Source organism: Pseudopipra pipra, chromosome 1 (assembly GCF_036250125.1).
Source record: "Pseudopipra pipra isolate bDixPip1 chromosome 1, bDixPip1.hap1, whole genome shotgun sequence".
In the NCBI taxonomy this organism is placed as follows: domain Eukaryota; kingdom Metazoa; phylum Chordata; class Aves; order Passeriformes; family Pipridae; genus Pseudopipra; species Pseudopipra pipra.
The window spans coordinates 155,427,562-155,451,537 of NC_087549.1; the positions used below are offsets into that span (position 1 = coordinate 155,427,562).

Genomic DNA, 23,976 nt, shown 5'->3' on the forward strand with positions numbered 1-23,976 from the left:
AAAGGGAAAAACAAAGACAAGGGACGCTTGGAGAAGTGGGATCTCATGGGAGGCACGTTTAAAAGTGAAAGGAGTTAAGGAAACTGGCAGGGCTTCAAAGGCAGGCTGCAAACAGCACACCCGGGGCCATCCCAGCAGGAAACACGGCAGGAACCAGCCGGGCTGCGGAGCCAGCGCCTCACTGACCCCGGGCTCGGGAAAAAAGGGCTCTGGAAAGTGGGAACTGGGTCAAATTACTAAGGACAGTTCCAAGGGGAGCGTAAGCATGTGGGGAGACATCAGAAGGGCCAGATTGAGATGGAAATAGGCAGGAGTCATTAAGAGGAAGAAGAAAAGGCTCCATCGGCAGGAGGAGGACGAGAAGGGAGCGTTGGTCCCGACCCAGGGAAGGAGGAAGGCAGCTGGCAAAGGAGGCATTCAAGGGGTTCACCGGTTTGTTTTAAAACCAGCCTTTAAAAAACCCCAGCCCTTAAAGATGCCAACTGCAAGCAGATGCCCAGCACAATAAATAAGGTGCTGTGCTGCCACTGAGAGCAGCAGCTGCAATAATGACAATTTGAACAGTGCATCAGACTGCCCCCAGCACTCCCAGCTTCATCCTGTGGCACTCAGAACACCAGTTAAAGCCTCCTGAGACCTGCTAGGTGGAAAGCAGTTAAAGCCACTCCAGGCCTGTTGGGTAGCACAAGGGATGGATGGATAAGGGTTTATAGGAGCAGGCCCCGTTTGGGGCATGACATGTGAGGAAAGATGGAACCCATGGGAGAAGGTTCAGGGGACCAAGGAGAAAGAGGAGAGATCCAGGAAAGCCAGCAGTGGGAAGTGTGGAGACCTTGGGAGCAAAGGAGACAAAAGAACAATCCCTGAAAGACTCTGCAACTCCCTGACAGGAGGGGGGAGCCAGGTTGGGATCAAATTCTTCTCCCAGGTAACATGAGACAGGACAAGAGGAAATGGCCTCAAGCTGTGCCAGGGGAGGGTCAGGTTGGGTATTGGGGAAAATTTCTCCATGGAGATGGTTATCCAACCCTGGCACAGCTGCCCAGGGCAGAGGTGGAGTCCCCATCCCTGGAGGGACTTAAAAGCCCTGTGGATGTGGGCTGTCCCACCCCTGGAAGTGTCCCAGGCCAGGTTGGAACAATCTGCTCTAGCAGAAAGTGTCCACCTGTGTGTGCAATTTGCAGTTATTGAAGGAACCCAGAGCCATCCTGCAGGAGCTCCCGGGGGGCTCAGTCACCTTTTCCTGGGAGCTACAAAAACACAGCGTGAAAATACGGTCCTTGTTTGGAGCTGGGAACTGCACACGGAGGGAGGAGATGGCAGATGGGACAACGGGGTGGGTGGAGGCCCCAGAGCAGCAGTGAGACAACACTGGCTGCCACGGCACACTGGGGGGGAGCACCAGGCCAGTCACACTTGGAGGGGTTTGTGCAGGCATTGGAAAAGAGGAGATTGCAGAGAGGATTTGGGCTCGGTCAGGGTTATGTTATGTCAGGGTTAAATGTGGAGATTCTTCTGTAGGTTCAGAACTCCAGCTCTGCACGGTGGTCCAGGCCTGGAATACAGACTGGGGGGGAGAAGGGGATCCCTGGAGTTGTCTGTGTCGTCCTCAGGCTGTGGAATGTTGTGCGTGGGATCGGTGGGAATAGGAGAGGGCAGGGAAAGAGGAGCTGTGGGAGAGCTCTGTGAGCAGGAGCTGGGAGGAGGAGGAGGAAGTGCTGCTGCAGGAATGGTCAGAGGAGCGAGAGGAACAGCAGGATGGGGAAAAACGAGGAGGAGGAGAGGCTGGAGAGGGTAAGGAGGAGATGCTGGCACAGAGGGTCTGGCAGAGATTCCTGGCGTTAGGGAGCCAAACACCTGGATCTGGGAGAGGGGACAGTGCTTTCCTCGCCTGCTCTGACCCCACTTTGCTCCCAGCCACCCTCAGGACCTCACTGGCTCCCTGCTGAGCTGGCTTTGCTGCCAGATCCCTGCTGGTTTCAGCACATTTCCCGGGTATTCTTCAGCCTCTGCTGGAAAAGGCCTGGAGGTCCCTCGTGGAGAGCCAGCAGCATTTTGCTTCAGTGGGAAAGTGAATTTTAAAGGTGAGCTGAGCACTGAATCCGAACTGTTCTGTTTCTCTCCCCACTTTCCAAAGGCAGGAGATTATCCCCCACAGCCAGGGCCACCCAGCACAAACCCCCGGGTGAACCCAGCCAGGGAGGCCTGGGGGAGACAGGGCATGGGTGGGAACCCCGAGGTGCTGCAGAGCAGTGCCAGGAGAGGTTGGGGAGCCCCATCCCCGAGGGTTTCCCGGGGCAGGCTGGACAAACATCTGCCAGCAAAGCTTGAGCAGGGCGGATTTTTCTGAACGACCTCTCCGGCCCCTCCGGCCTCGTGCTCAGTGATCCTGCTTTTCTTCCAGCAGAAATGCCAGCCTGGCTCCTCCACCCCTCTGCCAGCCTCTGCAGAGCAGCTCTGTGAGCTCTGTCCTCGCTCTGGGGGCTGACAGTGGCAATTCTCAATCATTTTCTCCTGCATCTCATACTTGTTCCTTACACTGGGGATAAATTTATTTACATGAACACAGACAGGCAAAAATATTTGAAATGGGAAAGAATAAACATCATTGCTGTTTCTGTCAGTTTACTCTATTTATCTTGTGCTTTTCTGTTCCAGTCTTCCATGAAATATTCCAGGACAAGGAATAGCCTGAGGTGAGGATAACTCCAGCCTGCAGGTCTGGCTCCAGGCAATCAGTGGAAGGAGAAGGAGAAGGAGAAGGAGAAGGAGAAGGAGAAGGAGAAGGAGAAGGAGAAGGAGAAGGAGAAGGAGAAGGAGAAGGAGAAGGAGAAGGAGAAGGAGAAGGAGAAGGAGAAGGAGAAGGAGAAGGAGAAGGAGAAGGAGAAGGAGAAGGAGAAGGAGAAGGAGAAGGAGAAGGAGAAGGAGAAGGAGGGAGATGTGCTGATGCTGTTCCATGTTTTTGTTGGAGTCTTTTAAAGGCAGCTCAGCCATTTCACCACATCCTCAGGATCCAAATCCATACACAGTTTCCCCATCTCCTCCCTGGTGCTTTATCCCTGCAGCACAACCCAAATTATCCCGTGACTTGCAGCCTCAGGGAGTCCCAGGCCAGAGGGTTTGTAAACACCTGGGGGATGTGGATTCATCGGCAGCACTTCTCCCAACCCTGCCAAGCTAAAGGAGATGGGAACATCCAGAAGAGACCAGTTTTTCCCTGAGTTTTCCTAGAGGAAGGAGTGCTGTCATGGCAGAGGGGTGACCTGGAGAACAGCCCTGCCTCTGGATCCGGGCTCCCTGTCCCCCTTCCTTCACTGGGACGGACCCTCTGCCTCAGGAATCCTTTTCAAACTCTGGCTCTTGCATTTCTTCAGAGAAACCCAGCACCTGGCTCAGCTCATCCATTATTCCCCCAGCTGCTTTTGGCCATGTCAGGGCCGGGCATTGAGGAGGTGGAGTTTATCCCAATTTATCCCGGAGCTGAAGGGACCTGTCCCATTCTTTTCTTCCCTGGCCATTGACTGGGCCCAACATCTGCTCCCGTTAACCCTCGCTGGCCCCACGCACTGATGGTCCTTTATGACTCCAAAGCATTACTAAAGCCCCTGGCATTGTCTCAGCAAAGGGAAGAAAACCCTCCTTTCTGCGGGGGTGGAATCGGATTTGTGCCTTAAAACCCACAGGGACGGGAATATCCTGGATAGTTCAGAAGTAAGTAACAACCAAAGGAGTTGAATCAAAGTGCCTTCTCCCTAAAAAATCCTTTTCCACACACCCACGTGGTGAAACCTGGTGGTTTTAACCTGCCATGTTCCTGGGAATCACCTCAATCACTGCAAGATTAATTGGTTTTATTTGTTCTGTTTGTTTTTTTCCTACTTTTGGGAATGAATTACTTTTTACCCCCTGGCCCTGATATAGGAGCTTCATTGGCAGCCCCGTGGATACCTATGGATCCCATATGGCTCCTCTGGGAAACAGCTCCGTGGTGAACACTGGAGATAAGCACGAGCAGATGGGAGGGGAAGGGGCAACAGCTTTGACAGCAAAACCCTCGCTGCCTTCGCAGGGTAACAAGTCCTGGGGTGTGGGAGGGAATACATTAGGAAGGACAAGAGGTGTTTCCAGAGACGCAGCTGTACTTTGCATGCGGTCCTGGTCCCCTTCCCACTGGGAAGAGAGAAAGGGAGGATTTAACATGTCATTTACAAGGCATTCAGGGCTCTGCGGCTGCCGGCGGAGCCGGGAGGGAAGTTCCGCAGGGAAGGGATGTGGCAGCGCAGACAAAAGGTGCCAGAGGGCGGCGGCTCCGCTCGCAGACCGATGGAGCCAGGTAGGAGCACCCCCGGGAGCACCTCCAGGAGCACCTCCAGGAGCACCCCCAGGAGCACCCCCAGGAGCACCCCCAGGATCCAGGAGCACTCCCAGGGCTCCCTGTGCTGCCAGAACCGGGCTCCACAGCCAGACCCTGTGATCCAGGAGCCGGGAAGGAGCCAGGCTCTCTCAAAGGAGAATTAGAAATTAAGGCTCTGGCTGCAAGGACTGAGCTGGTTCCCGGACTCCCTGGGATCGGCCCGGGGTTCCCAGCTCCCTGAAAGGGGGGGAAAACAAAAGCCAAGCGATTGGGACTTTTAAAGGCGCTTTCAGCTGCAGCTTTTTCAGGATTGAAGCCATCAAAGGGAAAGCAGAGAGGAAGTTCCTTTCACAGCCGAGTCACTGGTTCAAGCACAGGAAGGAGGGGGCACAAACAGTTTCTGAGGGATCTCGGGGGCTGGGACCGCGACCGGCTTATCCTAAATGCTCCCAGGAGGGGATGGAGAGCAGGAGGATACGTTTTAAAGGTAATACACGCACAAACACAGGGAGTAAGGGCAGAAGAACAGCTGCAGTGGTTCAGCCAAATCTTCACACAGCCCCTCTTTCCTACAGCCATCATCCTAAGGGGAAGCTGAGGGAAAACTGAGGCTGAGCCAAACACTTCCCGTGTTCCCACAGCTCTTCTCCTGGGAATCCGCAGCTCAGGGACTGCCCGGGATGGTGGTGGCCCTCTCTTCCACAGGCTTGTCCCCTTCTGCCATCGACTCCCCCTCCTAAAGCCACCCAATCCCTCAGCAGTGATCGTCTGTGGTTCCAAAGAGCTGCACCACGGAGGCATCTCCTCTCCCTTCCCTGGTGCTTGGTGTTTATCGGGATCGTGGGATGCCCCCTAATGCTCACAGCAGAGCATCCCGGGCTCCAGAAATCATCTCTCCAACCCCCTGGGCACATCCTGGGCTCTAGAATAATTTCTCTGAGCCTCTCAGCACATCCCAGGCTCCAGAATCATCTCCCTGGCACATCCCAGGCTCTGGCCCTTCTCCCCTCAGCCAGGCAATCCTCCCCTAAGGCCATCGGTGTAATGGAAATATTGGGAGTAACAGACCCCTCCCAAATATCCCACTGTCCCTAAACGTCCCAAATGTTTCCCAGATATGTTAAATGTGCCACACAAACCAGGGGAGATGACAAAGGGCTGTAGGGGGACACCCCTGGGCCAGGGATCAGGGCGGTGACAGTGACACCAAGTCCAGCTGGAAGTGGGAACTGAGATCCAGTCCCATTTATTAAGGATGTGAAGAGGATCCAGTCCTATTTAACACACTTATTAATGATGGGATGAGGATCCAGGCCAATTAATTAACGGTGGGATGAGGATCCAGTCCTATTTAACACATTTATTAATGATGGGATGAGGATCCAGCCCAATTAATTAACGGTGGGACGAGGTTCCAGTCCTATTTATTAATGACAGACATGAGGCTCCAGTCCCATTTAACACTTTTATTAATGACGGGATGAAAATCCAGTCCCATTTAACACTTTTATTAACGATGGGATGAAAATCCAGCCCCGTTAAGTGACAATTGGATGAGGCTCCATTCCCATTTGGCACCTTTATTACCGATGGGGACACGGATCCAGACCCATTTAACACCATTATTGATGATGGGACGAGGATCCAGCCCCACTTATTAACGACGGCATGAGGATCTGGTCCCATTTATTAAAGACAGGGGTGAGGATCCAAACCCATTTAACACCTTTATTACAATGTGATGAGGATCCAGTGGCATTTAGCACCTTTATTAACGACAGGGATGAGGATCCAGTCCCGTGTAACACCTTCATTATGACAGGACGAGACTCCAACCCCGCTAATTAATGAAGGCCGGGTCGCGGGTCCATCCCCGCTAATTAATGAAGGCCGGGTCGCGGGTCCATCCCCGCTAATTAATGAAGGCCGGGTCGCGGGTCCATCCCCGCTAATTAATGACGGCCGGGTCGCGGGTCCATCCCCGCTAATTGACCGTGGGTCCCTGAGGGGCGGTAATGGCGGCCGGGGCTCGCGCCCCTCCGGCAGGCGGCGCCCCCGCGCGGCGCATGCGCGGTGTCCCGGCGCGGCCGCGGCCCCCTCAGCGCCGCCCGCCATGTTCGCGGAGCTCAACGAGCTGCTCGGGGCGTCCCCGCAGCGCCCGGAGCCGGTGAGAGCGCGCCCGGAGGGCGGCCAGGGGGCGGGAGGGACCGGCCGGGGCCGCTGGGAGCGGCGAGGCACGCTGGGAGGGGCGCGGCCTCAGGCGGCGGCCGCGGCCGGTCCCGGGGCCGAGCGGCCGCCGGCGCTCCCCTCGCTCGGTGCCGGGTCCTCGCCGCCCCTCACGGCGCCGGTATCGGCGGCCGGGACGTGCTCCCGCGGTGTGTCCCGTGCGTGGTCGCTGCCAGGCGCTGCTCTGGGCCGGGGGTGTTCTGCAGGTTCTTATTCTTCAGGGCGCGTTGATTTAGTTCGTTCAGGCAGGTTTTGTGCTAATGGAAGTCACGCTGGAACTAAACACCCTCGCCCTGTGTGATAACCGTGTAGGTAAAACGTTCATCGTGGAATCACAGAGTGTCTTGGTTTGGAAGGGACCGTGAGGATTACCTGGTGCCACCCGCTATTAACCCCATCAGTCCAGCCTGGCCTTGGACACTTCAGGGATCCAGGGGCAGCCACAGCTTCTCTGCCAAATCCATTCCAGTCCCTCCCCACCCTCACAGCCAACAATTCCTTCCCAATGTCCCACCTCTCCCTGCCCTCTGGCAGTGGGAAGCCATTCCCTGTGTCCTGTCCCTCCATCCCTTGTCCCCAGTCCCTCTCCAGCTCTCCTGGAGCCCCTTCAGGCCTTGCCAGGGGCTCTCAGCTCTCCCTGGAGCCTTCTCTTCTCCAGGGGAACCCCCCCAGCTCTCCCAGCCTGGCTCCAGAGCAGAGGGGCTCCAGCCCTGGAGCATCTCCGGGGCCTCCTCTGGACTCTCTCCAGCAGCTCCACGTCCTCCTGCTGCTGTTCCCAGGGCTGGGGCAGCTCTGCAGGGGGGTCTCAGCTGAGACAGGGGCAGAGGGGCAGAATCTCCCCCTGCCCTGCTGCCCCTCTGTGGGATCAGTCCAGGGCACGGGGAGGGTTCTGGGCTGGGGCAGGTCCAGCCTCTCACCCATTATCAGGGCTGTTCTCCATCGATCCATCACTCCCTTCATCCCCAGCCTGTGCTGATAACAGGAGTTGTCCCAACCCAGGTGCAGGGCTTTGCCCTTGGCCTCGTGGAACCCCTGAGGTTGGCACAGCCCCACCTGTCCAGCCTGTCTGGGCCCCTCTGGTTGCCCCATCCCTTCCCCCCAGTGTGTGACGGCCCCACAGCTCGGTGTTATCAGTAATTATTAACAAATTATCCTTGTGCTGTGCGTTACACCTTGTTTTTACTGACAGATACGAGCTGAGATAACAAAAACAGGTTTGAGGTGATAATTGATTTTGTAAGTCTGACTTTCCCCCCTTGTCTCCAGTTTCTCCCTGGGCTGGAAAACACCAGTGAGGTCAGTCCTTGTCAGGCTGCCCAGAGTGGGGCAGGGCTGGTCTGGTGGGGAAGAAACACCGGGGAAGATTTAGGAGAGTGCCCTCAAGGCTCAAAGCAATTCTGATGGAGGTGTTGGCTGAGGCTTGGTGGTGGTAAAGGATAGTCTGAGGCTGTGCAAATGCCCAAATCCCCGTGGTCCCTGTGGTTCCATGCTGAGTTTTTAATGCACGTGAAACTCTTAAATGAGGAGCCCTTGGTGGAGTTGGAGTGTTGGCAGAGCAGAGCCTGTGCCCTGAGGTGTATTTGATGGTGGAGCTGTGGGATGACCAGGAATGCTGCCATCCACAAGTCTGGTTTGGGGAGCAGGGAGCTCACCTTGACGTGAACAGAAATTCCACAGAGCAAAACCAAAAGATTTGGCCTCAAGATCCTGGGTTTGGACTTGCCTGCCGAAGCAGGACAGAGGAGCCGATCCAAAGGCTCCTCTGTGCGAGGAATTCCCTTGGATTGAGTTGGCTCTTCCCCTCCCAGCAGCCACGGACTGCCCCCGGCGTGCTCCAGGTCCCTCTGTGCAGGTGCCTGGCTGTGGAGCAGCAGAGCGTGCCTGGCTGCCCAAGGAGCAGTTCTCGGTTCTGGAGTTGGGGGACTGAGTTCCTGCCCTGCTCTATGGTCTCACCTGGTAGTAAATCATGAGTGTCAGTGTTTCCAGTGCAGTGTCACCGGTCCCTGGGTGTGCTGAGGTACCCGGCCTGGCTGGCTGGGAGTCGATGTCCCACTGTACTGACCCAGCCTCAGCCCTCTGCAGCCCTCTCCTTCCCAGCTCTGCCCTCTGAGTCCTGCAGCTCCAGGGCTGGGCCGGGCCATTTCCAGGTGCTGACAGGTGCCGTGCCCGCAGGGCTGTGGGTGGACAGGGCTGTGGGTGGACAGGGCTGTGGGTGGACAGGGCTGTGGGTGCACAGGGCTGTGGGTGGACAGGGCTGTGGGTGGACAGGGCTGTGGGTGCACAGGGCTGTGGGTGGACAGGGCTGTGGGTGGACAGGGCTGTGGGTGGACAGGGCTGTGGGTGCACAGGGCTGTGGGTGCACAGGGCTGTGGGTGCACAGGGCTGTCTCCAGTGGGTGTGTGTGCCGTGTCAGGGAGCTGTGACACCCCGCCAGCCATTTTGGCAGCTCCTGACAAGTAGCTGCAGCTTCTCCCTCGTAGCCTGCGGGAGGAGAGAGTGTGAGGGCAGGGTGTGGAGGGAATGGGCTGGGGCACGGGGAGAGGGTGCTACAGGGAGGATTTGCCTTTGGAAGGGCTTCATCCCCAGCAGCAGCTTTCTGGGCTCAAGAAGGGGGAGGGAATAACTGGGGTAGCAGCTCGGTCCAGTTCGTAAGGGTCTTGGAAGGGGATGGGCTCGCTGGATGCAGAGGCCTTTTCCACTGCCAGTGACAGATGCCATGGTTCTGTCAGTGCTGTCTGAGCAGCTGCGGTGTGACAGCAGAGTGAGGGCTGGCAGGATTGAGGGGGGATTGCTGGAAGGTTTGGAACAGTGAAATGCCGTGTGCTCAGAGTGACAGCATCCCACTGTGCTGGGCACGGCCTGCTCCAGTCAGGAGCCAGCCAAGGAGGGAGGGAGGGGATCCCTGCTCTTCCAGGGACCCTTTTGGGGAAGAGGGGAGCTGGGCTTGTGCTGTTTGAGCCCAGAGACTCCTCCAGGCTCATCCATGGAGGACACATCTCGGATTTGTGCTCACTGCAGCACTGTCCCTGTCACTGCTGTGGCCACCAATGCATAACCCGTTTTTGGGGGAAGAGCTCTGTCTGTGACTGAGGCAGAGCAGCTTCTGTGCCCTGGCCTGTGCTTTGCATTCCCTGCAGCCCTGTTCAATATTTGCTGTTCCAGTTGCTCCTCTTTAGGCTTTGGGCACCAGGGAGTTCACTCTGATGGATCAGTTGGGAATTGCCTGTGCAGAGATGGCTCGTTGCTGCAAAAGGCTTGTTCTTGGGGGTTAAAAAAACCCCACTTCAATAAGTTCTTTGTGATTCCAAGCAGCCCTTCTATGATTTGTGTTGATTAAAGAAACATCCTGCCTAAGACTGTAATGGAAACAAACACCTTGATGAGGCTGGGGCTGATAATGAGGAACGGAATTAATTTCCTGCCTGATCAAAACAAGGTTTATTCCTTGTGCCCAGAGCTCTGCTGCACTACACAAGTTGGGTGATAAGGTTTTCTGCCCTGGGTGTGGCACGTTGGAGGTAAACCTGGAAAAGGGGCCAGGGAGGTCTGTTTGGGGACAAGAGGAGCAGCAGCTTTAGCAGTGCTTTCATTTTAAACACACCAGTGACACTGGCTGTGGCAGTGGCAGAATGGGCTGGGAGTGCAGTGGGTGGCTGTTGTCTCTGCCCCTTGCAGAGAAAAGATGACTGTGAGTTGAAGGAGAGAGGAACAAAGCTGGGGGGTTGCTCAGAACCCCCCAATGATGGTGTCCAGCACCAAAAGCTGTGGATGTGCCAGCACTGGGGGCACGGTGCTGCACCCCAGTGTGCTCTGCAGCAGCCAGGGGTCTCCTGGGGAGGGGGTGGCTCTTGGTGGGCACAGGGCGTGGGGGTCCAGCAGGGGCCTCAGCAAGGGTTCTTAGCTGGTGGGTGGCTCTTTCAGAAGGCAGTGGATTCCACATCAGGCACGTGGGGACGTGGGTTAGTGGTGACTTTGGCAGTGCTGGGTTAACAATTGGATTGATGATCTCAGAGGGCTTTTCCAGCCCTAACAGTTCTGTGATTCAGGTGCCTCCCCATGAGCTGTGTCTGGAGGAAGCGCTGGTGTCCCTTTGTGAACAGGCAGCTGGAGCTCGGCTTGTCCTCTCCTTCCTCCAGCTGATCCCTGCAGATCTGCCATAGGCTGAGCAGGCACCTTGTCCCCCAGGAGCAGTTTGTGCCCTCACCTCCTCTGTTCAGTGGCTTTGCTGCCTCTCTTGCAGGGCAGGTTGACGCTGCTGCAGGCCAGCGGGACGGACGGCAGCTTCCTGGTGCACCACTTCCTGTCCTTCTACCTGCGAGGTGGGTGAGCAGAGCGCTCCGAGGGTGGGCACGGCAACCACGGGGTGCCTTCCCCTTGCTCCGGGAGCGTGAGGCTCCCTTGGGTTAACACAGAGCTTGGGGGCTGGGGCTGGGGATCCCAGTCCTGACTTGCTGTGGGGACTCGCTCTGTGCCCTCGGGTACCTCCCGTAATGTCTGTGCCTTGTTTCCTCACCCAGCCTGGGGATCCTGGTCAGTCACAGGGGCTCTGACAGTGAGCTGTTCACTGCAATTCCTCACTGCCTCCGTGTTTTATAGTGTAATTACACATATCAGGAGCAACTAACAACAGACAAGCTCATAGTGAGTAAAGAAGCAAACAAAGGGCCTGGCAAGTTGCCTAATTGCTTTTCTGGGAACAGTTTCCCCAGTGAGTAACCTCCTGCTCCCTGTGCAGCAGGCACTGGACTCGACTCCTCCAGCTTTCTGCTGGCACAGCCACCAACCCAGCAAATCTGGTGCTGTCAGGCTTGAAAGGGAGCTCAGAGTGCTGGGCAGGGGGTGGTCTGAGGGTGTCCTGCCCCCAGAACTGCCACTGCCTCAGCAGGGATTTACCCTGCTTGGAAATATTCTTTTACTTAATGGAAAGAGGGAAACTGTGGGAAATGCCATGGAGAGCAGGTTGGTGGTGGTGTGAATGGTTCACAGGGACTGGCCAGGCACTGCCTTGGGGTCTGCCCACATCCTGGCTCTGCTGATGTGCTGCCCTGCAGCACTGCCCCGGGAGGAGCTGCTCATCTGCCTGGGAAGAGCCTTCCATCCCCTGTGGGTGGGCAGCCCTGTGGAACGTTACTGTCCCAGGACAGGTGTCCTTGCTGTCACCTGCTCCCTTCCACCCCAGGGCCTGGGTGCACTCATTCCCTGTCTGCAGCAGCCCCGTGTTGTCCCCTTGGTGCCCAAAACCTTTGGGGCCTCCCTGTGGAGGCTCAGTGGGGCCACTGCCCTGTTGCACTGGAGATCTGTGTCCTGACATGCCCTGGTTGTGTTCATACCTGTAAGGCCAGGTTGTCACGTGGTTTTCCAAAATCCCATTTTAGTGAGTGAGGTGTCTTTGTAGAAATTCCTTGTTCTGTGTGCTTTTCCAGTCAAGGTCCCTCACCTTAGGAGAGCCAAACTGGGGGTTTTTGGCACGTCAGTGGTTTCAGGAGTTGGTGTCATGGTCGGCCACTGGCCTCCTTACAGTGACTCCAGCAAACAGTGCCAGGAGGTCCCAGGGCACCAGGGCAGGGGGCACAACAGGGGCCTTACACTTTTGTGATGCCATCTTTTTCTTATTCCTTACCCCTCTTTTTAAACTAACATCTCCCCTAAAGTAGCAATCCTCTAGAAAGGTGAAAACTGAAAGCAGGGAGGGGTCTGCCTGGGCCTGTCAGGGCCCTTCCAGACAGCCCTGCGGCCTGGCTGCCGTGGTCGGTGGGCTCTGCTAACAGCACTGCCCTGTGGAGCTGCTGACGTGTCTGTCCTCCCCAGCTGGCTGCAAGGTTTGCTTCGTGGCCCTGCTCCAGTCCTTCAGTCACTACAGCATCGTGGCACAGAAGCTGGTGAGTCTCTGGCTGCAGGTTCAGCATTCCAGCTCCAGGTTTTTTGTGCTGGGTGGGAAGGAATGGGAGTGGGGAACAGGAATTGCGTGGGATGTCTCCAGGTCCTGGTGGGGACAGTCAGGGTTGGTGCTCCTGTGGTGGGGGGTGGAGAGCACTCAGGGGCAAAGCCCTGGCTGTGGGGTGCCCCACGGGCAGGAGCTGGACGGCTGCTTGCTCTGTGCTGAGGAATGTTTCCTGGGGATCAGCGTTCCCAGACAGGCCCACACTGGTACAGAGTTCCCTGAATCCTCTGGGGAGGAGAGTGCCGTGGGGTGGGTGTTCCCAGGGCCCTGCACGCCGCAGGACACGCTGGCTGTGTGGCACAGGAGCCCCCCAGGGCACTCTGTTCTGTCCCTGGTTGTGCTGGGATGAAGGGCTGGGTCACCTGGGCATAGGGACACCTGTGGGCCAAGCCATGAGTTTGAGCTGTATGAGGAGCCACTCATTCCCATGTTCTTAGGGGTGTCCTTCCCACGGTGAGTCAGGCAAGGATTATGTGTACCCTGAAATGAAGCAGCAGAGAGCCAAGGTAGGCAGGATAATTCCCTGTGTCAGCAAATTGTCTGAGCTCCAAACTGCTGCTCTCAGCTCTTTGTACAGTGCTCAGAGGTGAAACGCTCCAGGTGGGAAGCCCAGGTGACCTTCCAGGGCCGGAGGGATGAGGGCCTGCATTGGTCCTCCCTCCTCTGGCTCTGCTGGGAATCCATGAAGCCTTCCAGGTGCTGGGGAGCCAGGTGTTGCACCTCCTGTATTCCCTGCTGTAAACAGGGGCTGAGTTTCTGTGCTGCTAAAAACCTGTGTTTTATTTGCTGCTCAGTCTTTACCTTTTGAAAGGAGATCAGTGGGCTGAGGTACATGAAGCGGGCTGAGGGAATGGAGCTGTAACTCCCAGCTGGATCCTTGACGTGGGATTCCCCTGCAGAGCAGATCCCCACTGAGCAAACCAGCTCCCAGCATGGAGCTGTCCCGGCCTTTGTGGTGCAGAGAGGAGGAAACCTTGGGGGGAACTCGCTGAATAGGGCAGGAAATGGGGCCCAGCAGCTGGTGTGGGGAGGAGATCCAGCTGTTAAATGTGGGCTCCCTGCCTGCTCCTGGAGCAGGGTGGTGTCTGTCCCTGTGGTTCCTAACGTGGTGAGAGTTAACAGGAGCTGCTGCCATCTCCCTGTGGGAGAGGCTGAGCAGGGACAGAGCGTGGGGATTAGCTGGAGTGCAGGTGCAGTGCAGGTCAGGGTGCTGTGCTGGGTGACACTCCTGCACAAAGGTGGCTGCCATGAGGAGGGCATGAGAACAGCACATTTGCCCGGGGGGCTGAGAGCTGAGCCCAGCTCAGCTGAGTCACTCTGGCATTGTAACTTCACATTGTAACTGTCCCTGTGCTCGGTTGGTGTGAACTCCTCCCAGGCTCTGCCCAGCTGGGGGTCCTAACATCCAACATCAGTTATTTATAGCCGGGTTTCCATCACATCTTGTCTTTGCTTTAACCCTCTTGTGCCCAGGTGAGCATGCCAGGCTCAGTGAAGGGGGTTCTTGGCAGAGTAGTTTCACTCTTGGGTTTGTTTGAGGACTTGGTGCTGTAGATCTCTGCAGGAGACCAGCTGGGGTGCAGGACACCCCGATTTCAGTGTGCCTGAGCTGTGTCCTGCTGCTGGGAGGTGAACTGCACACTCCACCCAGTGACCAGCTCCTTCCTTCCCATCTCCTGTTCCTTGGGAATGAGCTCCAGAGCAACTGCTGGGCTTTCCATGTTGGCCAGGAGGGTTGCAGAGATCAGGCTGTAGTTCCTCTGGGAAGGGATTGGAAGAATCTGACCCGTGAGCAGCCACTGCTTTGTGTTATCCATCCAAAGGGGCTGGACGTGAGCCCAGCTGTGCCCAAGTGGCCAAGACAGCCAGTGGCACCTGGTTTGTGCCAGCCCCAGTGTGGGCACAAGCCCAGGGCAGTGCCCACCCCTGTGCTGGCACTGCTGAGCCACCTCCAGTCCTGGGGGCAGTTCTGGGCCCCTCACAACAGGACACTGAGGGGCTGGAGCGTGTGCAGGGAAGGGAAGGGAGCTGGGGAAGGGGCTGGAGCAGCAGGAGCAGCTGAGGGAGCTGGGGGGGCTCAGCCTGGAGAAAAGGAGGCTCAGGGGGGACCTTCTGGCTCTGCAACCCCCTGACAGGAGGGGGGAGCTGGGGGGGGTCGGGCTCTGCTCCCAGGGAACAAGGGACAGGAGGAGAGGGAACGGCCTCAGGCTGTGCCAGGGGAGGGGCAGGCTGGATATTGGGGAAATTTCTTCCTGGGAAGGGCTGTCCAGCCCTGGCACAGCTGCCCAGGGTAGTGGTGGGGTTCCCATCCCTGGAGGGATTTCAAAGCCCTGTGGGTGTGGCACTTGGGGACATGGTCAGTGGTGGCCTTGGCAGTGCTGGGGGACAGTTGGATTCGATGGTCTCAGAGGGCTTTTCCAGTCTCAGTAATTCTATGATTATGCCTTTAGGAAAGATTGCACTTGGAAGAGCTTCAGAACTGAGTGATGCTCTTGTTTCCCCTGGGAACTAGATGGTCCCAGGCCTGGGAGGAAGGTCCTGGACAGGGTGGATTTTACAGCCTTCACACACTGGTTTGTGGATCTGGTCCTTGTAGTGCCTGGGCAGTGCTACAGGGGGTATTTACACCCAGCTGGAGTGCTGCTTCCATGTGTGTGCTGCCTTCCCAGGGTACCACGTTCTACCAGTCCCAGACCAGTTCCTTGCATGTTAGCCAAATGCAGGGATGGATTTTCACTGGCAGGAAAAAGCTTTCCTGGCTTTTTGTGCCCGTGTCCTCTTTTCCTGAGGATTTGCACTTCGTTTTCAGGGACAGTCAATGTTTTTTGCCATGACCTTGCAGAGAACATGCTGGGCCGTAGCTGGACTAACAACACCAGGGCACTTTGCCAGGCTGGTGTTCCCACCCTCGTTTGGACAAAGTTTGTTGTGTTTTAAAGGACAAACAGATTTGTCCTCGTTTGGTCTCCCCCTGGCCTGTCCCCTGTTCCCTGCTCCAAGCCCTGAGCCTGGAGGACGTGGCCTGGCCTGATCACTGATGGCCACACTTTGTCCCACAGCTCATTCCTGCTGCCTCACACTCTCCATTCCTTGCTCCCTCCAGATATTTTGCTTTCCCTTATGGAATGGCAGTTCTGGTTTGAGGGGACATCCTGGGCCCCACGCTCCAGGCAGCTTCCCAGAGGGGTGGGAAGAGCTGAGCTGTGCTGCAGAGCCATTCCTGGCTGGATCCATAGCTGGCAGTGGGGTGGGATGTGGGAGAGCAGGGGGGCTCTCAGGCTGTGGGTGCTGGGCAGCACCGTGTGTCCCGTGGGCACTCAGGGAGGTGCCACTGGCCATTTGGAGCAGTTTTCCCACCGTCTCCAAGCTGTCCTGTGCTGCTTCCAGAGGTTATGCTGGGCAGGCTGCTCCCTGGGAGACAGCAGAGCTGGCTGTGGCAGGGCAGGGGGTGAGTCCAGGTCTCTCTGGGCCCTGGTTCTCCACCTGGAAAATGAGGCTGGACTTGCTGTGTCCGTGTACCAAGAGATGGAATTCCTGGTTTGACACACAGACAGCCTGTCCCTGCTGCTGTGGCCCTTCCCTGGCACCCAGCAGGCCCTGGTGGCACAGCACTGAGCTCCCCTCTGCAGAGGGGACACTGCTTTGCTGCTGAAGTCCAGAGAGACGGTGTGTGCAGGAGGAGGTGGCTGAAGCAGAGGTAAAATCCGTTGCTGAGTTATTAGTAGTGAATTTAGTTGTGGCATTTCAGCAGGTTCCTGGTCCTGTGGGTCCAGAAATGCCTGAGGGAATGAGGTTTGTGCTGCTGCTCTGCAGCCCAGCCCTGCTTTATGGCATGGCAGGTATTTATTTGCCAGCTGTTCCCTGCTCCTCACCTGCCACAGAAAGCTGCTTCTGGCCTTGGCTGGAAAGTTTTCCATGGGGTGTGCTTGCAATTGCCCAAAATGCTGATAGTTTGAAGTTATTTCTGGAGGGAGGTGTTGAATAAAATCTATTGCTTTGTAGAGGGGGTTTGGAGGGAAAAGGAACATTCAGGCACACATTCCTTCCCAGCTGAGCAAGAGGAAAAAAGGGTAAACGTTCTTCTCAGGTAGCAGGATTCACTGGGCTGGGAGTCCAAGTGGCTTCCATTCAAAGCAGGAAGAGATGGCAGCAGGCAGGAGTTGGGTCAGGCCTCAGATTGTTCTGAATAGCAATGTCCAGAGTGGTAGTACTGCAAAACTGAGTCTGGGAAGTGGAATAGTTTGGGTTGGAAGGGACCTGAAAAGGTCACCTAATCTGACCCCCCAGGAAATAGTTGTCCTGCATGGGATCATGGGATCACAGAATAGTTAAGGCTGGAAAAAGCCTCTGAGTCCACTGAGTCCCAACTGTCCCCCAGCACTGCCAAGGCCACCCCTGACCATGTCCCCAACTGCCACATCCACAGGGCTTTGAAACCCCTCCAGGGATGGGACTCCACCCCTGCCCTGGGCAGCTGTGCCAGGGCTGGACAGCTGTTTCAGGGAAGAAATTTCCCCAATATCCAACCTAAACATCCCCTGGCACAATTTGAAGCTATTCCCCTTGTCCTGTCCCTGTTCCCTGGGAGCAGAGCCTGACTCCCCCTGGCTCCCCTGTCCTGTCAGGGGGTTGCAGAGAGTGAGAAGGTCCCTTCTGACTTTCACCAACTCCAACTCATGAACTTGGATATAAGGAAGTTTTTTACAATGAGGGTGGGGAGGCCCTGGCCCAGGTTGCCCAGAGAAGCTGTGGCTGCCCCTGGATCCCTGGAAGTGTCCAAGGCCAGGCTGGACAGGGCTTGGAGCAACCTGGGAGAGTGAAAGTGTCCCTGCCCTTGGCAGGGGGTGGCACTGGGTGGTCTTTAAAAGTCCCCTCCAGCCCAACCTCTCTGGGTTCTGTGATCTCCCCCTGGACTCTCCTCCATGTGTGCTGCAGCTCTGGGATGTTCCCGTTGGAGCTGGACGTGCCCTGCCTTGGCTCTCCTTGGCCTCCCCAGCACACAGGGCTGAGAGCCGGCTGTGCTTTGAGCCTTGGTCCCTCCTGCTCCGTGTGGATCAGGCTGAGGCCTTCCCTTGGAGCCCTGGCTGCTCTCTCCCGGGTGTTGTGCAGTGTCCTGGTGCCCACGGCTCTGCCCTGGTCGGGGCCGTGCCCGGCTCGGGCGCGTGGGCTGTGCCGGGGAGTCAGCACTGCCACAGCCCTGAGCTGGAGACAGGGAAAGCCAGAAGGGTTTGCCACCCATGGAGGGAGGGTGAAGCAATTGCTCACAGCAGGTCCTTGCAGGAGCCTGGGCCATCCCCTCCCTGCCTCTGCAGAGGCAGCTGGTTTTCTCCCGTGCTGCCAGGCTGACTGCCCAGGAGGAGTACCAGGATGTTTGAGCCCCCAAATCCCAGCAGGGTTTTTTTAATCTCCTGGTAAAATACAGGAGAGGGAATGTGCCACCAGTGTGTCACAGAACCACCCATTTCACTGCTGAAGCACTGGCATTATCAGCCATTTAGATAAGGTTTGATAACATTGGGCTGCTGCCCCGTGTAGTTCTGTTTGCACCATTTCTCCAGAGCTGTTCACTCCAAACCTGCTGTTTTCCTCTCCCCAGGGAGTCAATCTGACAGCTGCCAAGGAGCGGGGGCAGCTGGTCTTCCTGGAAGGCCTCAAGTCCTGCCTTGACCTCGTGTTTGGGGAGGAGGAGGAGCAGCCAGGGCAGCCCAGTCCTCTGCTGTTCCTGAGGTGAGCTGAGCCCAGCACAGAGTGTTCCCCCCTGTCCTGCCTCCACAGCCCCCAGGGCACCACCGAGTGAAGGGGAGCACCAGCACCAGGCACATCCCTGTGCGTGTCCTGGCCTGTCCCTCCCTGCTGTCAGAGAGGGAGTCTGTGCCCCTCTTGGGCATTTTGGGGGAATTCCTGCCCCCATCCACACTGCCAGCATGTTACAAGTCTAGAAGAACATTTAGTTCAACACTCAGCAGGTTTGTGTCAAACAAAACTCCAGCCAAGTTGTTTTATTCCTTTTCTTTAATTATTTTGAGTTTTGATCTTATCCAAGGGCACAGTGCTGCTTTATCCATGCTGGCTTTGGGGTTTATTCCCACTTCACTTTCTCCATGCCCCACGGTAAGCTCAGCAAAGGCAAAACACTTCTCTGGAAGTGTTCAAGGCCAGGTTGGACGGGGTTTGGAGCAGCCTGGTCTAGTGGAAGGTGTCCCTATCCGTGGCAGGGATGGACCTGGATGGGCTTTAAGGTCCCTTCCCATCCAAACCATTCCATGATCCCTGGGGCCAGGCGGGAGGGTGTCACCACACACGGGGTGAAGGAGCAGTGACTGAGGGCAGTGCAGGGCCTGGGGACTGTCCCAGCAGAGGGGACAGCTGGGGCAGAGGTCCCCGTGCTGGGGCAGTGGTGAGCAGGCGATGCCAGGCCCTGACAGCTCCTCCATCCCTTGCAGTGAGAGCCCCTCCGACCTGCGGGCGCTGTTCCACTTCGTGCGCGTGTCCCTGAGCGCCGCGGGCAGCGAGGCCTGCGCGGGCCCCGTGCTGCTGCTGGATGACCTGAGCGTGCTGCTGGGCCTGGGGGCCACGCCCGTGGCCCTGCTGGACTTCATCCACTACTGCCGGGCCCTCGTGTGCTGCCAGCTGAAGGTACTGCTCCCCTGGGCCTGGGCTGAGCTCCACAGCAAAGCCTGCCTTGGTTTGCTCTTCCACCTGACCCCAGTGAAGCTTTGGAAGGCTTTGGCTGTCCAAGAGATTCAGACTGTTGCTCTGGGGTCGGTCTTTGGAAATTGTGTGAGACCCTGGAATAGCTGTGCAGCTGGATTCCTGCTCTAGAGCCACTCTCAGGAGTTGTGTGAGTCCCTGAGTACCTGTGCAGGGTCCTGTGCAGCTGGGTTCCCCCAGAGAAGGGTTCTCAGTGTCCCTGACATGTGAGCAGGGATTTGAGGTGTAAAATAGTGTTTCTTGGAGCTCCAGGCTCTCCAGAAATCCCAACTCACATCCGTGGTGGGAGGAGGCAGGGAAGGAAATGGGTTATGTGAGAGGTTGGTGACTCTCACAGGGGACAGAAACAAGGGTCCCCTTGGAGGGCACCCCAGTCCCTGCTCCCACCAACCTCCAGTGTCTGCGTGTCGCTCCAGCTGGTTTCCAAGGGGCTGTGATGATGTCCAAGATCTGCCCAGTGATGTGCTGACTCCTGGGAGCACCACAGCCAGAACTGGTTCCAGACTGTGCCAGCCACACCACCGTGTCCCCTGCTGGGCACTTCTGTGCAGGGGTGAGGGCTGAAGGTGTCGGGTGGGATGGTGGGCTCATCCTGCCCTTCACACAGCACAGGGTGTTGGGCTGAACGTGCTGACAGGGGATGTTCTGCCTCTGCGGAGTATTTACCTCCAAAGCAGCTATAAAAGATGAGAAACCATGCTAACACTTTTCTATTTCAGTCTGAGGTGTTCTGAAGCTTTCAAGTACATTTTAATTGATTGAGAATTCCATGTTATTTTAAGTCCTTGGTGACTTGCATCGTCTGAGCAGAGACTCTGGGGATGGATGTTAATAGAGTGGGTGTGCTGGGGAGCTCTTTGCTCCTTGTCAGAGTTGTGATTGTGTGAGTGTTGCTGCAGCCCTTGGGCCACCTCTTTATTTACCTGCTCTGAATTCAGTCAGTGCCATCTGCCCAGCCTGACAGACTGGTTTAACCAGACTCTGTCTCATAACAGAGCTCGAGGTATTTTTAGGCTGCACATTATGTGTGTGTGTGCACAGTGCACACACAGCAAGCTCTTCTGGAGTTTATAGTCATGCAATCACAGAATGGTTTGGGTTGGAAGGGACCTTAAGGATCATCCAGTCCCACCTCCTGCTGTGGGCCAGGACACCTTCCACTAGCCCAGGTTGCTCCAAGCCCCGTCCAACCTGGCCTTGGACACTCCCAGGGATGGGGCAGCCACAGCTTCTCTGGGCAGCCTATGTCGGGGCCACACCACCCTCACAGGGAAGAATTCCTTTCCACTATCCCACCTCTCCCTGCCCTCTGGCAGTGGGAAGCCATTCCCTGTGTCCTGTCCCCCCATCCCTTGTCCCCAGTCCCTCTCCAGCTCTCCTGGAGCCCCTTTAGGCCCTGCCAGGGGCTCTCAGCTCTCCCTGGAGCCTTCTCTTCTCCAGGGGAACCCCCCCAGCTCTCCCAGCCTGGCTCCAGAGCAGAGGGGCTCCAGCCCTGGCAGCAGCTCCGGGGCCTCCTCTGGACTCTCTCCAGCAGCTCCACGTCCTCCTGCTGCTGTTCCCAGGGCTGGAGGCAGCTCTGAGTGGGGCAGAGGGGCAGAATCCCCCCTGCCCTGCTGCCCTGCCATGGGGTCAGCCCAGGGCACGTGGCCAGGGCATGTCCAGCCTGTCCCTGCAGCTGCTGGCTCTGTTCCCAGTGCAGTTCAGCTCAGCCCATACTGGGGGATGCCTGAGCTCAGCTGGGACCTCTGTGCAAACTCCCATGTGCATCTCCCCTTCCTCCCCCGAGGGATGGGGCCCATCCCGTGGCTCATCCCTGCCTGCTGCTCCCGTTGCAGGGGAACGTCGTGGTGCTGGTTCACAGCAGCGAGGACTCGGAGGACGAGGAGAACGAACTGGTTGTGAACTCCCTGTGCCACCACAGCGACCTGATCCTGTGGGCAGAGGGACTGGCCACTGGCTTCTGCAAGGATGTGCACGGGCAGGTGAGGCACGGGAGGGCACCCAGGGGTGGCACTGTCCCTGTCACCTGCAGCACTGCCTGTGGGAGACAGCCTGGTGAGGGACTGATCCTGGGCACCAGGATCTGCTGCAACACCCGGGCTCCTATGGCTGTGACTCCGCTTCTGTGGGGATATCTGGGGACATCCTGCCCCACCTGGGGACTCCCCCACCTCTGGAAGCTTTCCAGGGTTTATACAGCAGCTGCAGCACCGGTTTCTCCCACCCCAAGGTGATGGCAAAGAAAAATACCAGTTTCCTGGGAAGTTTCCCCAGGGGTGGATCTGAGCCTGGCCAGTGGTGATCCCCTCGGGGCTGGGACAGCTTTGGAGTCTGATCCCTCATCGGGGTCTGCCACTGAAGGGACAGGGCAGGCAGGGCTGCCACCACAGGGACAGGGACAGGCAGGGCTGCCACCACAGGGACAGGGCAGGCAGGGCTGCCACCACAGGGACAGGGGCAGGCAGGGCTGCCACCACAGGGACAGGGACAGGCAGGGGCTGCCACCACAGGGACAGGGACAGGCAGGGCTGCCACCACAGGGACAGGGGCAGGCAGGGGCTGCCACCACAGGGACAGGGCAGGCAGGGCTGCCACCACAGGGACAGGGACAGGCAGGGCTGCCACCACAGGGACAGGGACAGGCAGGGGCTGCCACCACAGGGACAGGGACAGGCAGGGCTGCCACCACAGGGACAGGGGCAGGCAGGGGCTGCCACCACAGGGACAGGAAGCTGTACGAGGGGTTATTTTTCAGTGATCCCCTCCCTGCAGGCCAGCAGAGGCGTGGGGGCAGGCAGAGGGCTGATGTTGCTGTTCCTTTCCCTTGCAGCTGAAGATAATCCAGAGGGTGTCCCTGCAGCAGGCGGGGGAGCAGGATCTCGTCCAGATCTACCAGTACAAGATCCAGGACCGCAACGTCACCTTTTTCGCCAGGGGGCTGTCGGCTGCAGTCCTGTGAGGCTGTGACTGTGAGCCTGGGAATGCCAGTCCCTGCCTCCAGCTAGCCTGGCAGCTCCACCAGCACCTTCCAGGAGCAGCACAGCAATCTGACCCGGGAGGGAGGCTCGGACACACCTGGAAGCGGTGCCAGCACGGGGATCAGCCTGCCCAGGGATGCCACATCCCTTTGTCCTCCCACCCGGTTGCCAATGGGCTCAGGCCAAGAAGAGGAGCAAGAACGTGCAGGAATGGCCCTCAGGAATGGCCCTGGGAGCCTGTGAGCACAGGCAGGGATGCCCCGTGGGCTGGGTGTGCCTCACCTTTTCCGGTGTGTGCCAGGCGCTGGGGGAGCACTGGCACGGCAGAGATGACACAGCGGGTGGGGCAGGGATGGTCTGGGAGCCTCTGCAGTGCTCTCCTTGTGCCAGCTCTGGCTGGGGAGAGCTGCTCCACTCCAGCCTCCACACAGGGTAAATCCACAGCTCTGTGCAGCCCCTCACACTGCAGTGGGACCTGGGTGTTGCCTTCACTGGCTGATCCCTTGGCTTCCCAAGCTTGTCCTGGGCTTTGGGGTTGGATAAACCCCTGTCCGTGAGCCTCTGTCTCAGCCACTGCTTCCCCATCCCAAATCCTGACCAGCAGGTACATGACCTGCCTGTACTGAAGCATTTTTTTGGGATAATAATCCCTAATTTTAATGAGATAAGGGTACAGTGATGAATTAACCACGGATTTCTGTGTGGGAACCACTCCCCCCGGCTCCTTGGCAGAGGGCAGGAATGGGCATCTCCCAAGCCTGGATGAGGAGAGGGCTGTGGGTCCCCTCCCTCCCCATGGCCGGGAGGGCAATCCTGGGAGCAGAGCTCAGGCCTGGAGGTCTCCCAGCAGATGCTCAGCTGGGATCTCCCATGTATCCTGGGAGAGAAACAACATCCCACACGCTTGTGAGAGACAAGTGACCTGCCAGGTCCTTGCAGGTCCTGAGCTGGGGAACAGCTCCAGCAGTGGGACACGTTCCTGCATTTTCCATGGGGACTCAGTGACCCATCCTGCTGCAGGTTTGGGAATGGTCCCTTTGGCTTGAGTTTGGGAAGCCCTGGCTGAGTGATGGCAGTGCAGGGAGGCCAGGCAGGCTCTGAGGAACTGGGGAGGGCAACCGGGCCCTGCATGTGCTGTAGGATCACATGAGCTGTGGGTCTGTCCGTGCTCTGCCATGGAAGTGGCAGTGCCAGGGCTGCTGCTGCCAGCCCAGCGTGGTGACAGGGCCCAGGGCACAGTCTGCAAAGGGAGGAGGATGAGACAACCTGTGGTTCTTGGGGAAAGGAGCTGCTTAAAATACACCTGTAATGAGCAGAGAATGGTACATAATTGGAGTAATGTCCGTGTGATTACCCTTGGAGGGATCCCAAAACCTCCTGGCTCAAAGCTCTGCCTGCCTCCTGTGGAACTGGCAGGGTGGCCGTGTGACATCACTGTGTGACATCACTGTGTGACATCACTGTGTGACATCACTGCTGGCCTTTGCCTGCTTTGTTCTGTGCTCACCCAGTGTCAGCATCCAAGCAACCAGGGCTGGGGAGCCTCAGCCTGACCTCCACGTTCCCAGGATCTGAGCCCTTCGGGATGAGCTGCTCTGCCTGCACCGTGAGCGGGGGGAGCTCGGGCAGGGAGATTCCTGCTGGAGCAGGGGGTGGTGCTGCTGGGGACTGAGCCCAGCATTCCCAGCATCCCTGCCCATGTCCAGCAGTGGCCTTGGCCATCAGGACACGGAGGGGCAGCCCTGCTGCGCCAAGGCCAGGGGCAC

General features: G+C 57.6%; 1 protein-coding gene across 5 annotated transcripts; it reads left to right on the top strand.

Moving 5' to 3' along the window:
* Positions 1 to 6,428: 6,428 nt before the first annotated feature.
* On the top strand, positions 6,429 to 22,426 carry ELP6 (elongator acetyltransferase complex subunit 6). 5 transcript variants are annotated; one of them, XM_064652098.1, is made up of 8 exons: positions 6,429 to 6,521; positions 10,821 to 10,899; positions 12,389 to 12,459; positions 12,959 to 13,027; positions 18,118 to 18,248; positions 18,965 to 19,157; positions 21,068 to 21,214; positions 22,063 to 22,426. In XM_064652098.1, the coding sequence occupies exons 1-8, from the start codon at positions 6,468 to 6,470 to the stop codon at positions 22,189 to 22,191; spliced, it is 873 nt and encodes a 290-aa protein (XP_064508168.1). In that variant the 5' UTR covers positions 6,429 to 6,467; the 3' UTR covers positions 22,192 to 22,426. The 5 variants fall into 5 exon arrangements, with proteins under 5 accessions (XP_064508168.1, XP_064508432.1, XP_064508519.1 ...); XM_064652190.1 differs by lacking the exon at positions 6,429 to 6,521 and adding an exon at positions 6,799 to 6,888; XM_064652362.1 differs by lacking the exon at positions 12,959 to 13,027.
* The last annotated feature ends 1,550 nt before the right edge of the window (positions 22,427 to 23,976 follow it).

Bases quoted from the DNA above. Each gene is read 5' to 3' on its own strand.
- ELP6 (XM_064652098.1), top strand. From the start codon at position 6,468: ATGTTCGCGGAGCTCAACGAGCTGCTCGGGGCGTCCCCGCAGCGCCCG. The intron at 13,028-18,117 runs GTAGGCAGGATA...TCCTCTCCCCAG, and splicing joins TGAAGCAGCAGAGAGCCAAG to GGAGTCAATCTGACAGCTGC. The intron at 19,158-21,067 runs GTACTGCTCCCC...CTCCCGTTGCAG, and splicing joins TCGTGTGCTGCCAGCTGAAG to GGGAACGTCGTGGTGCTGGT.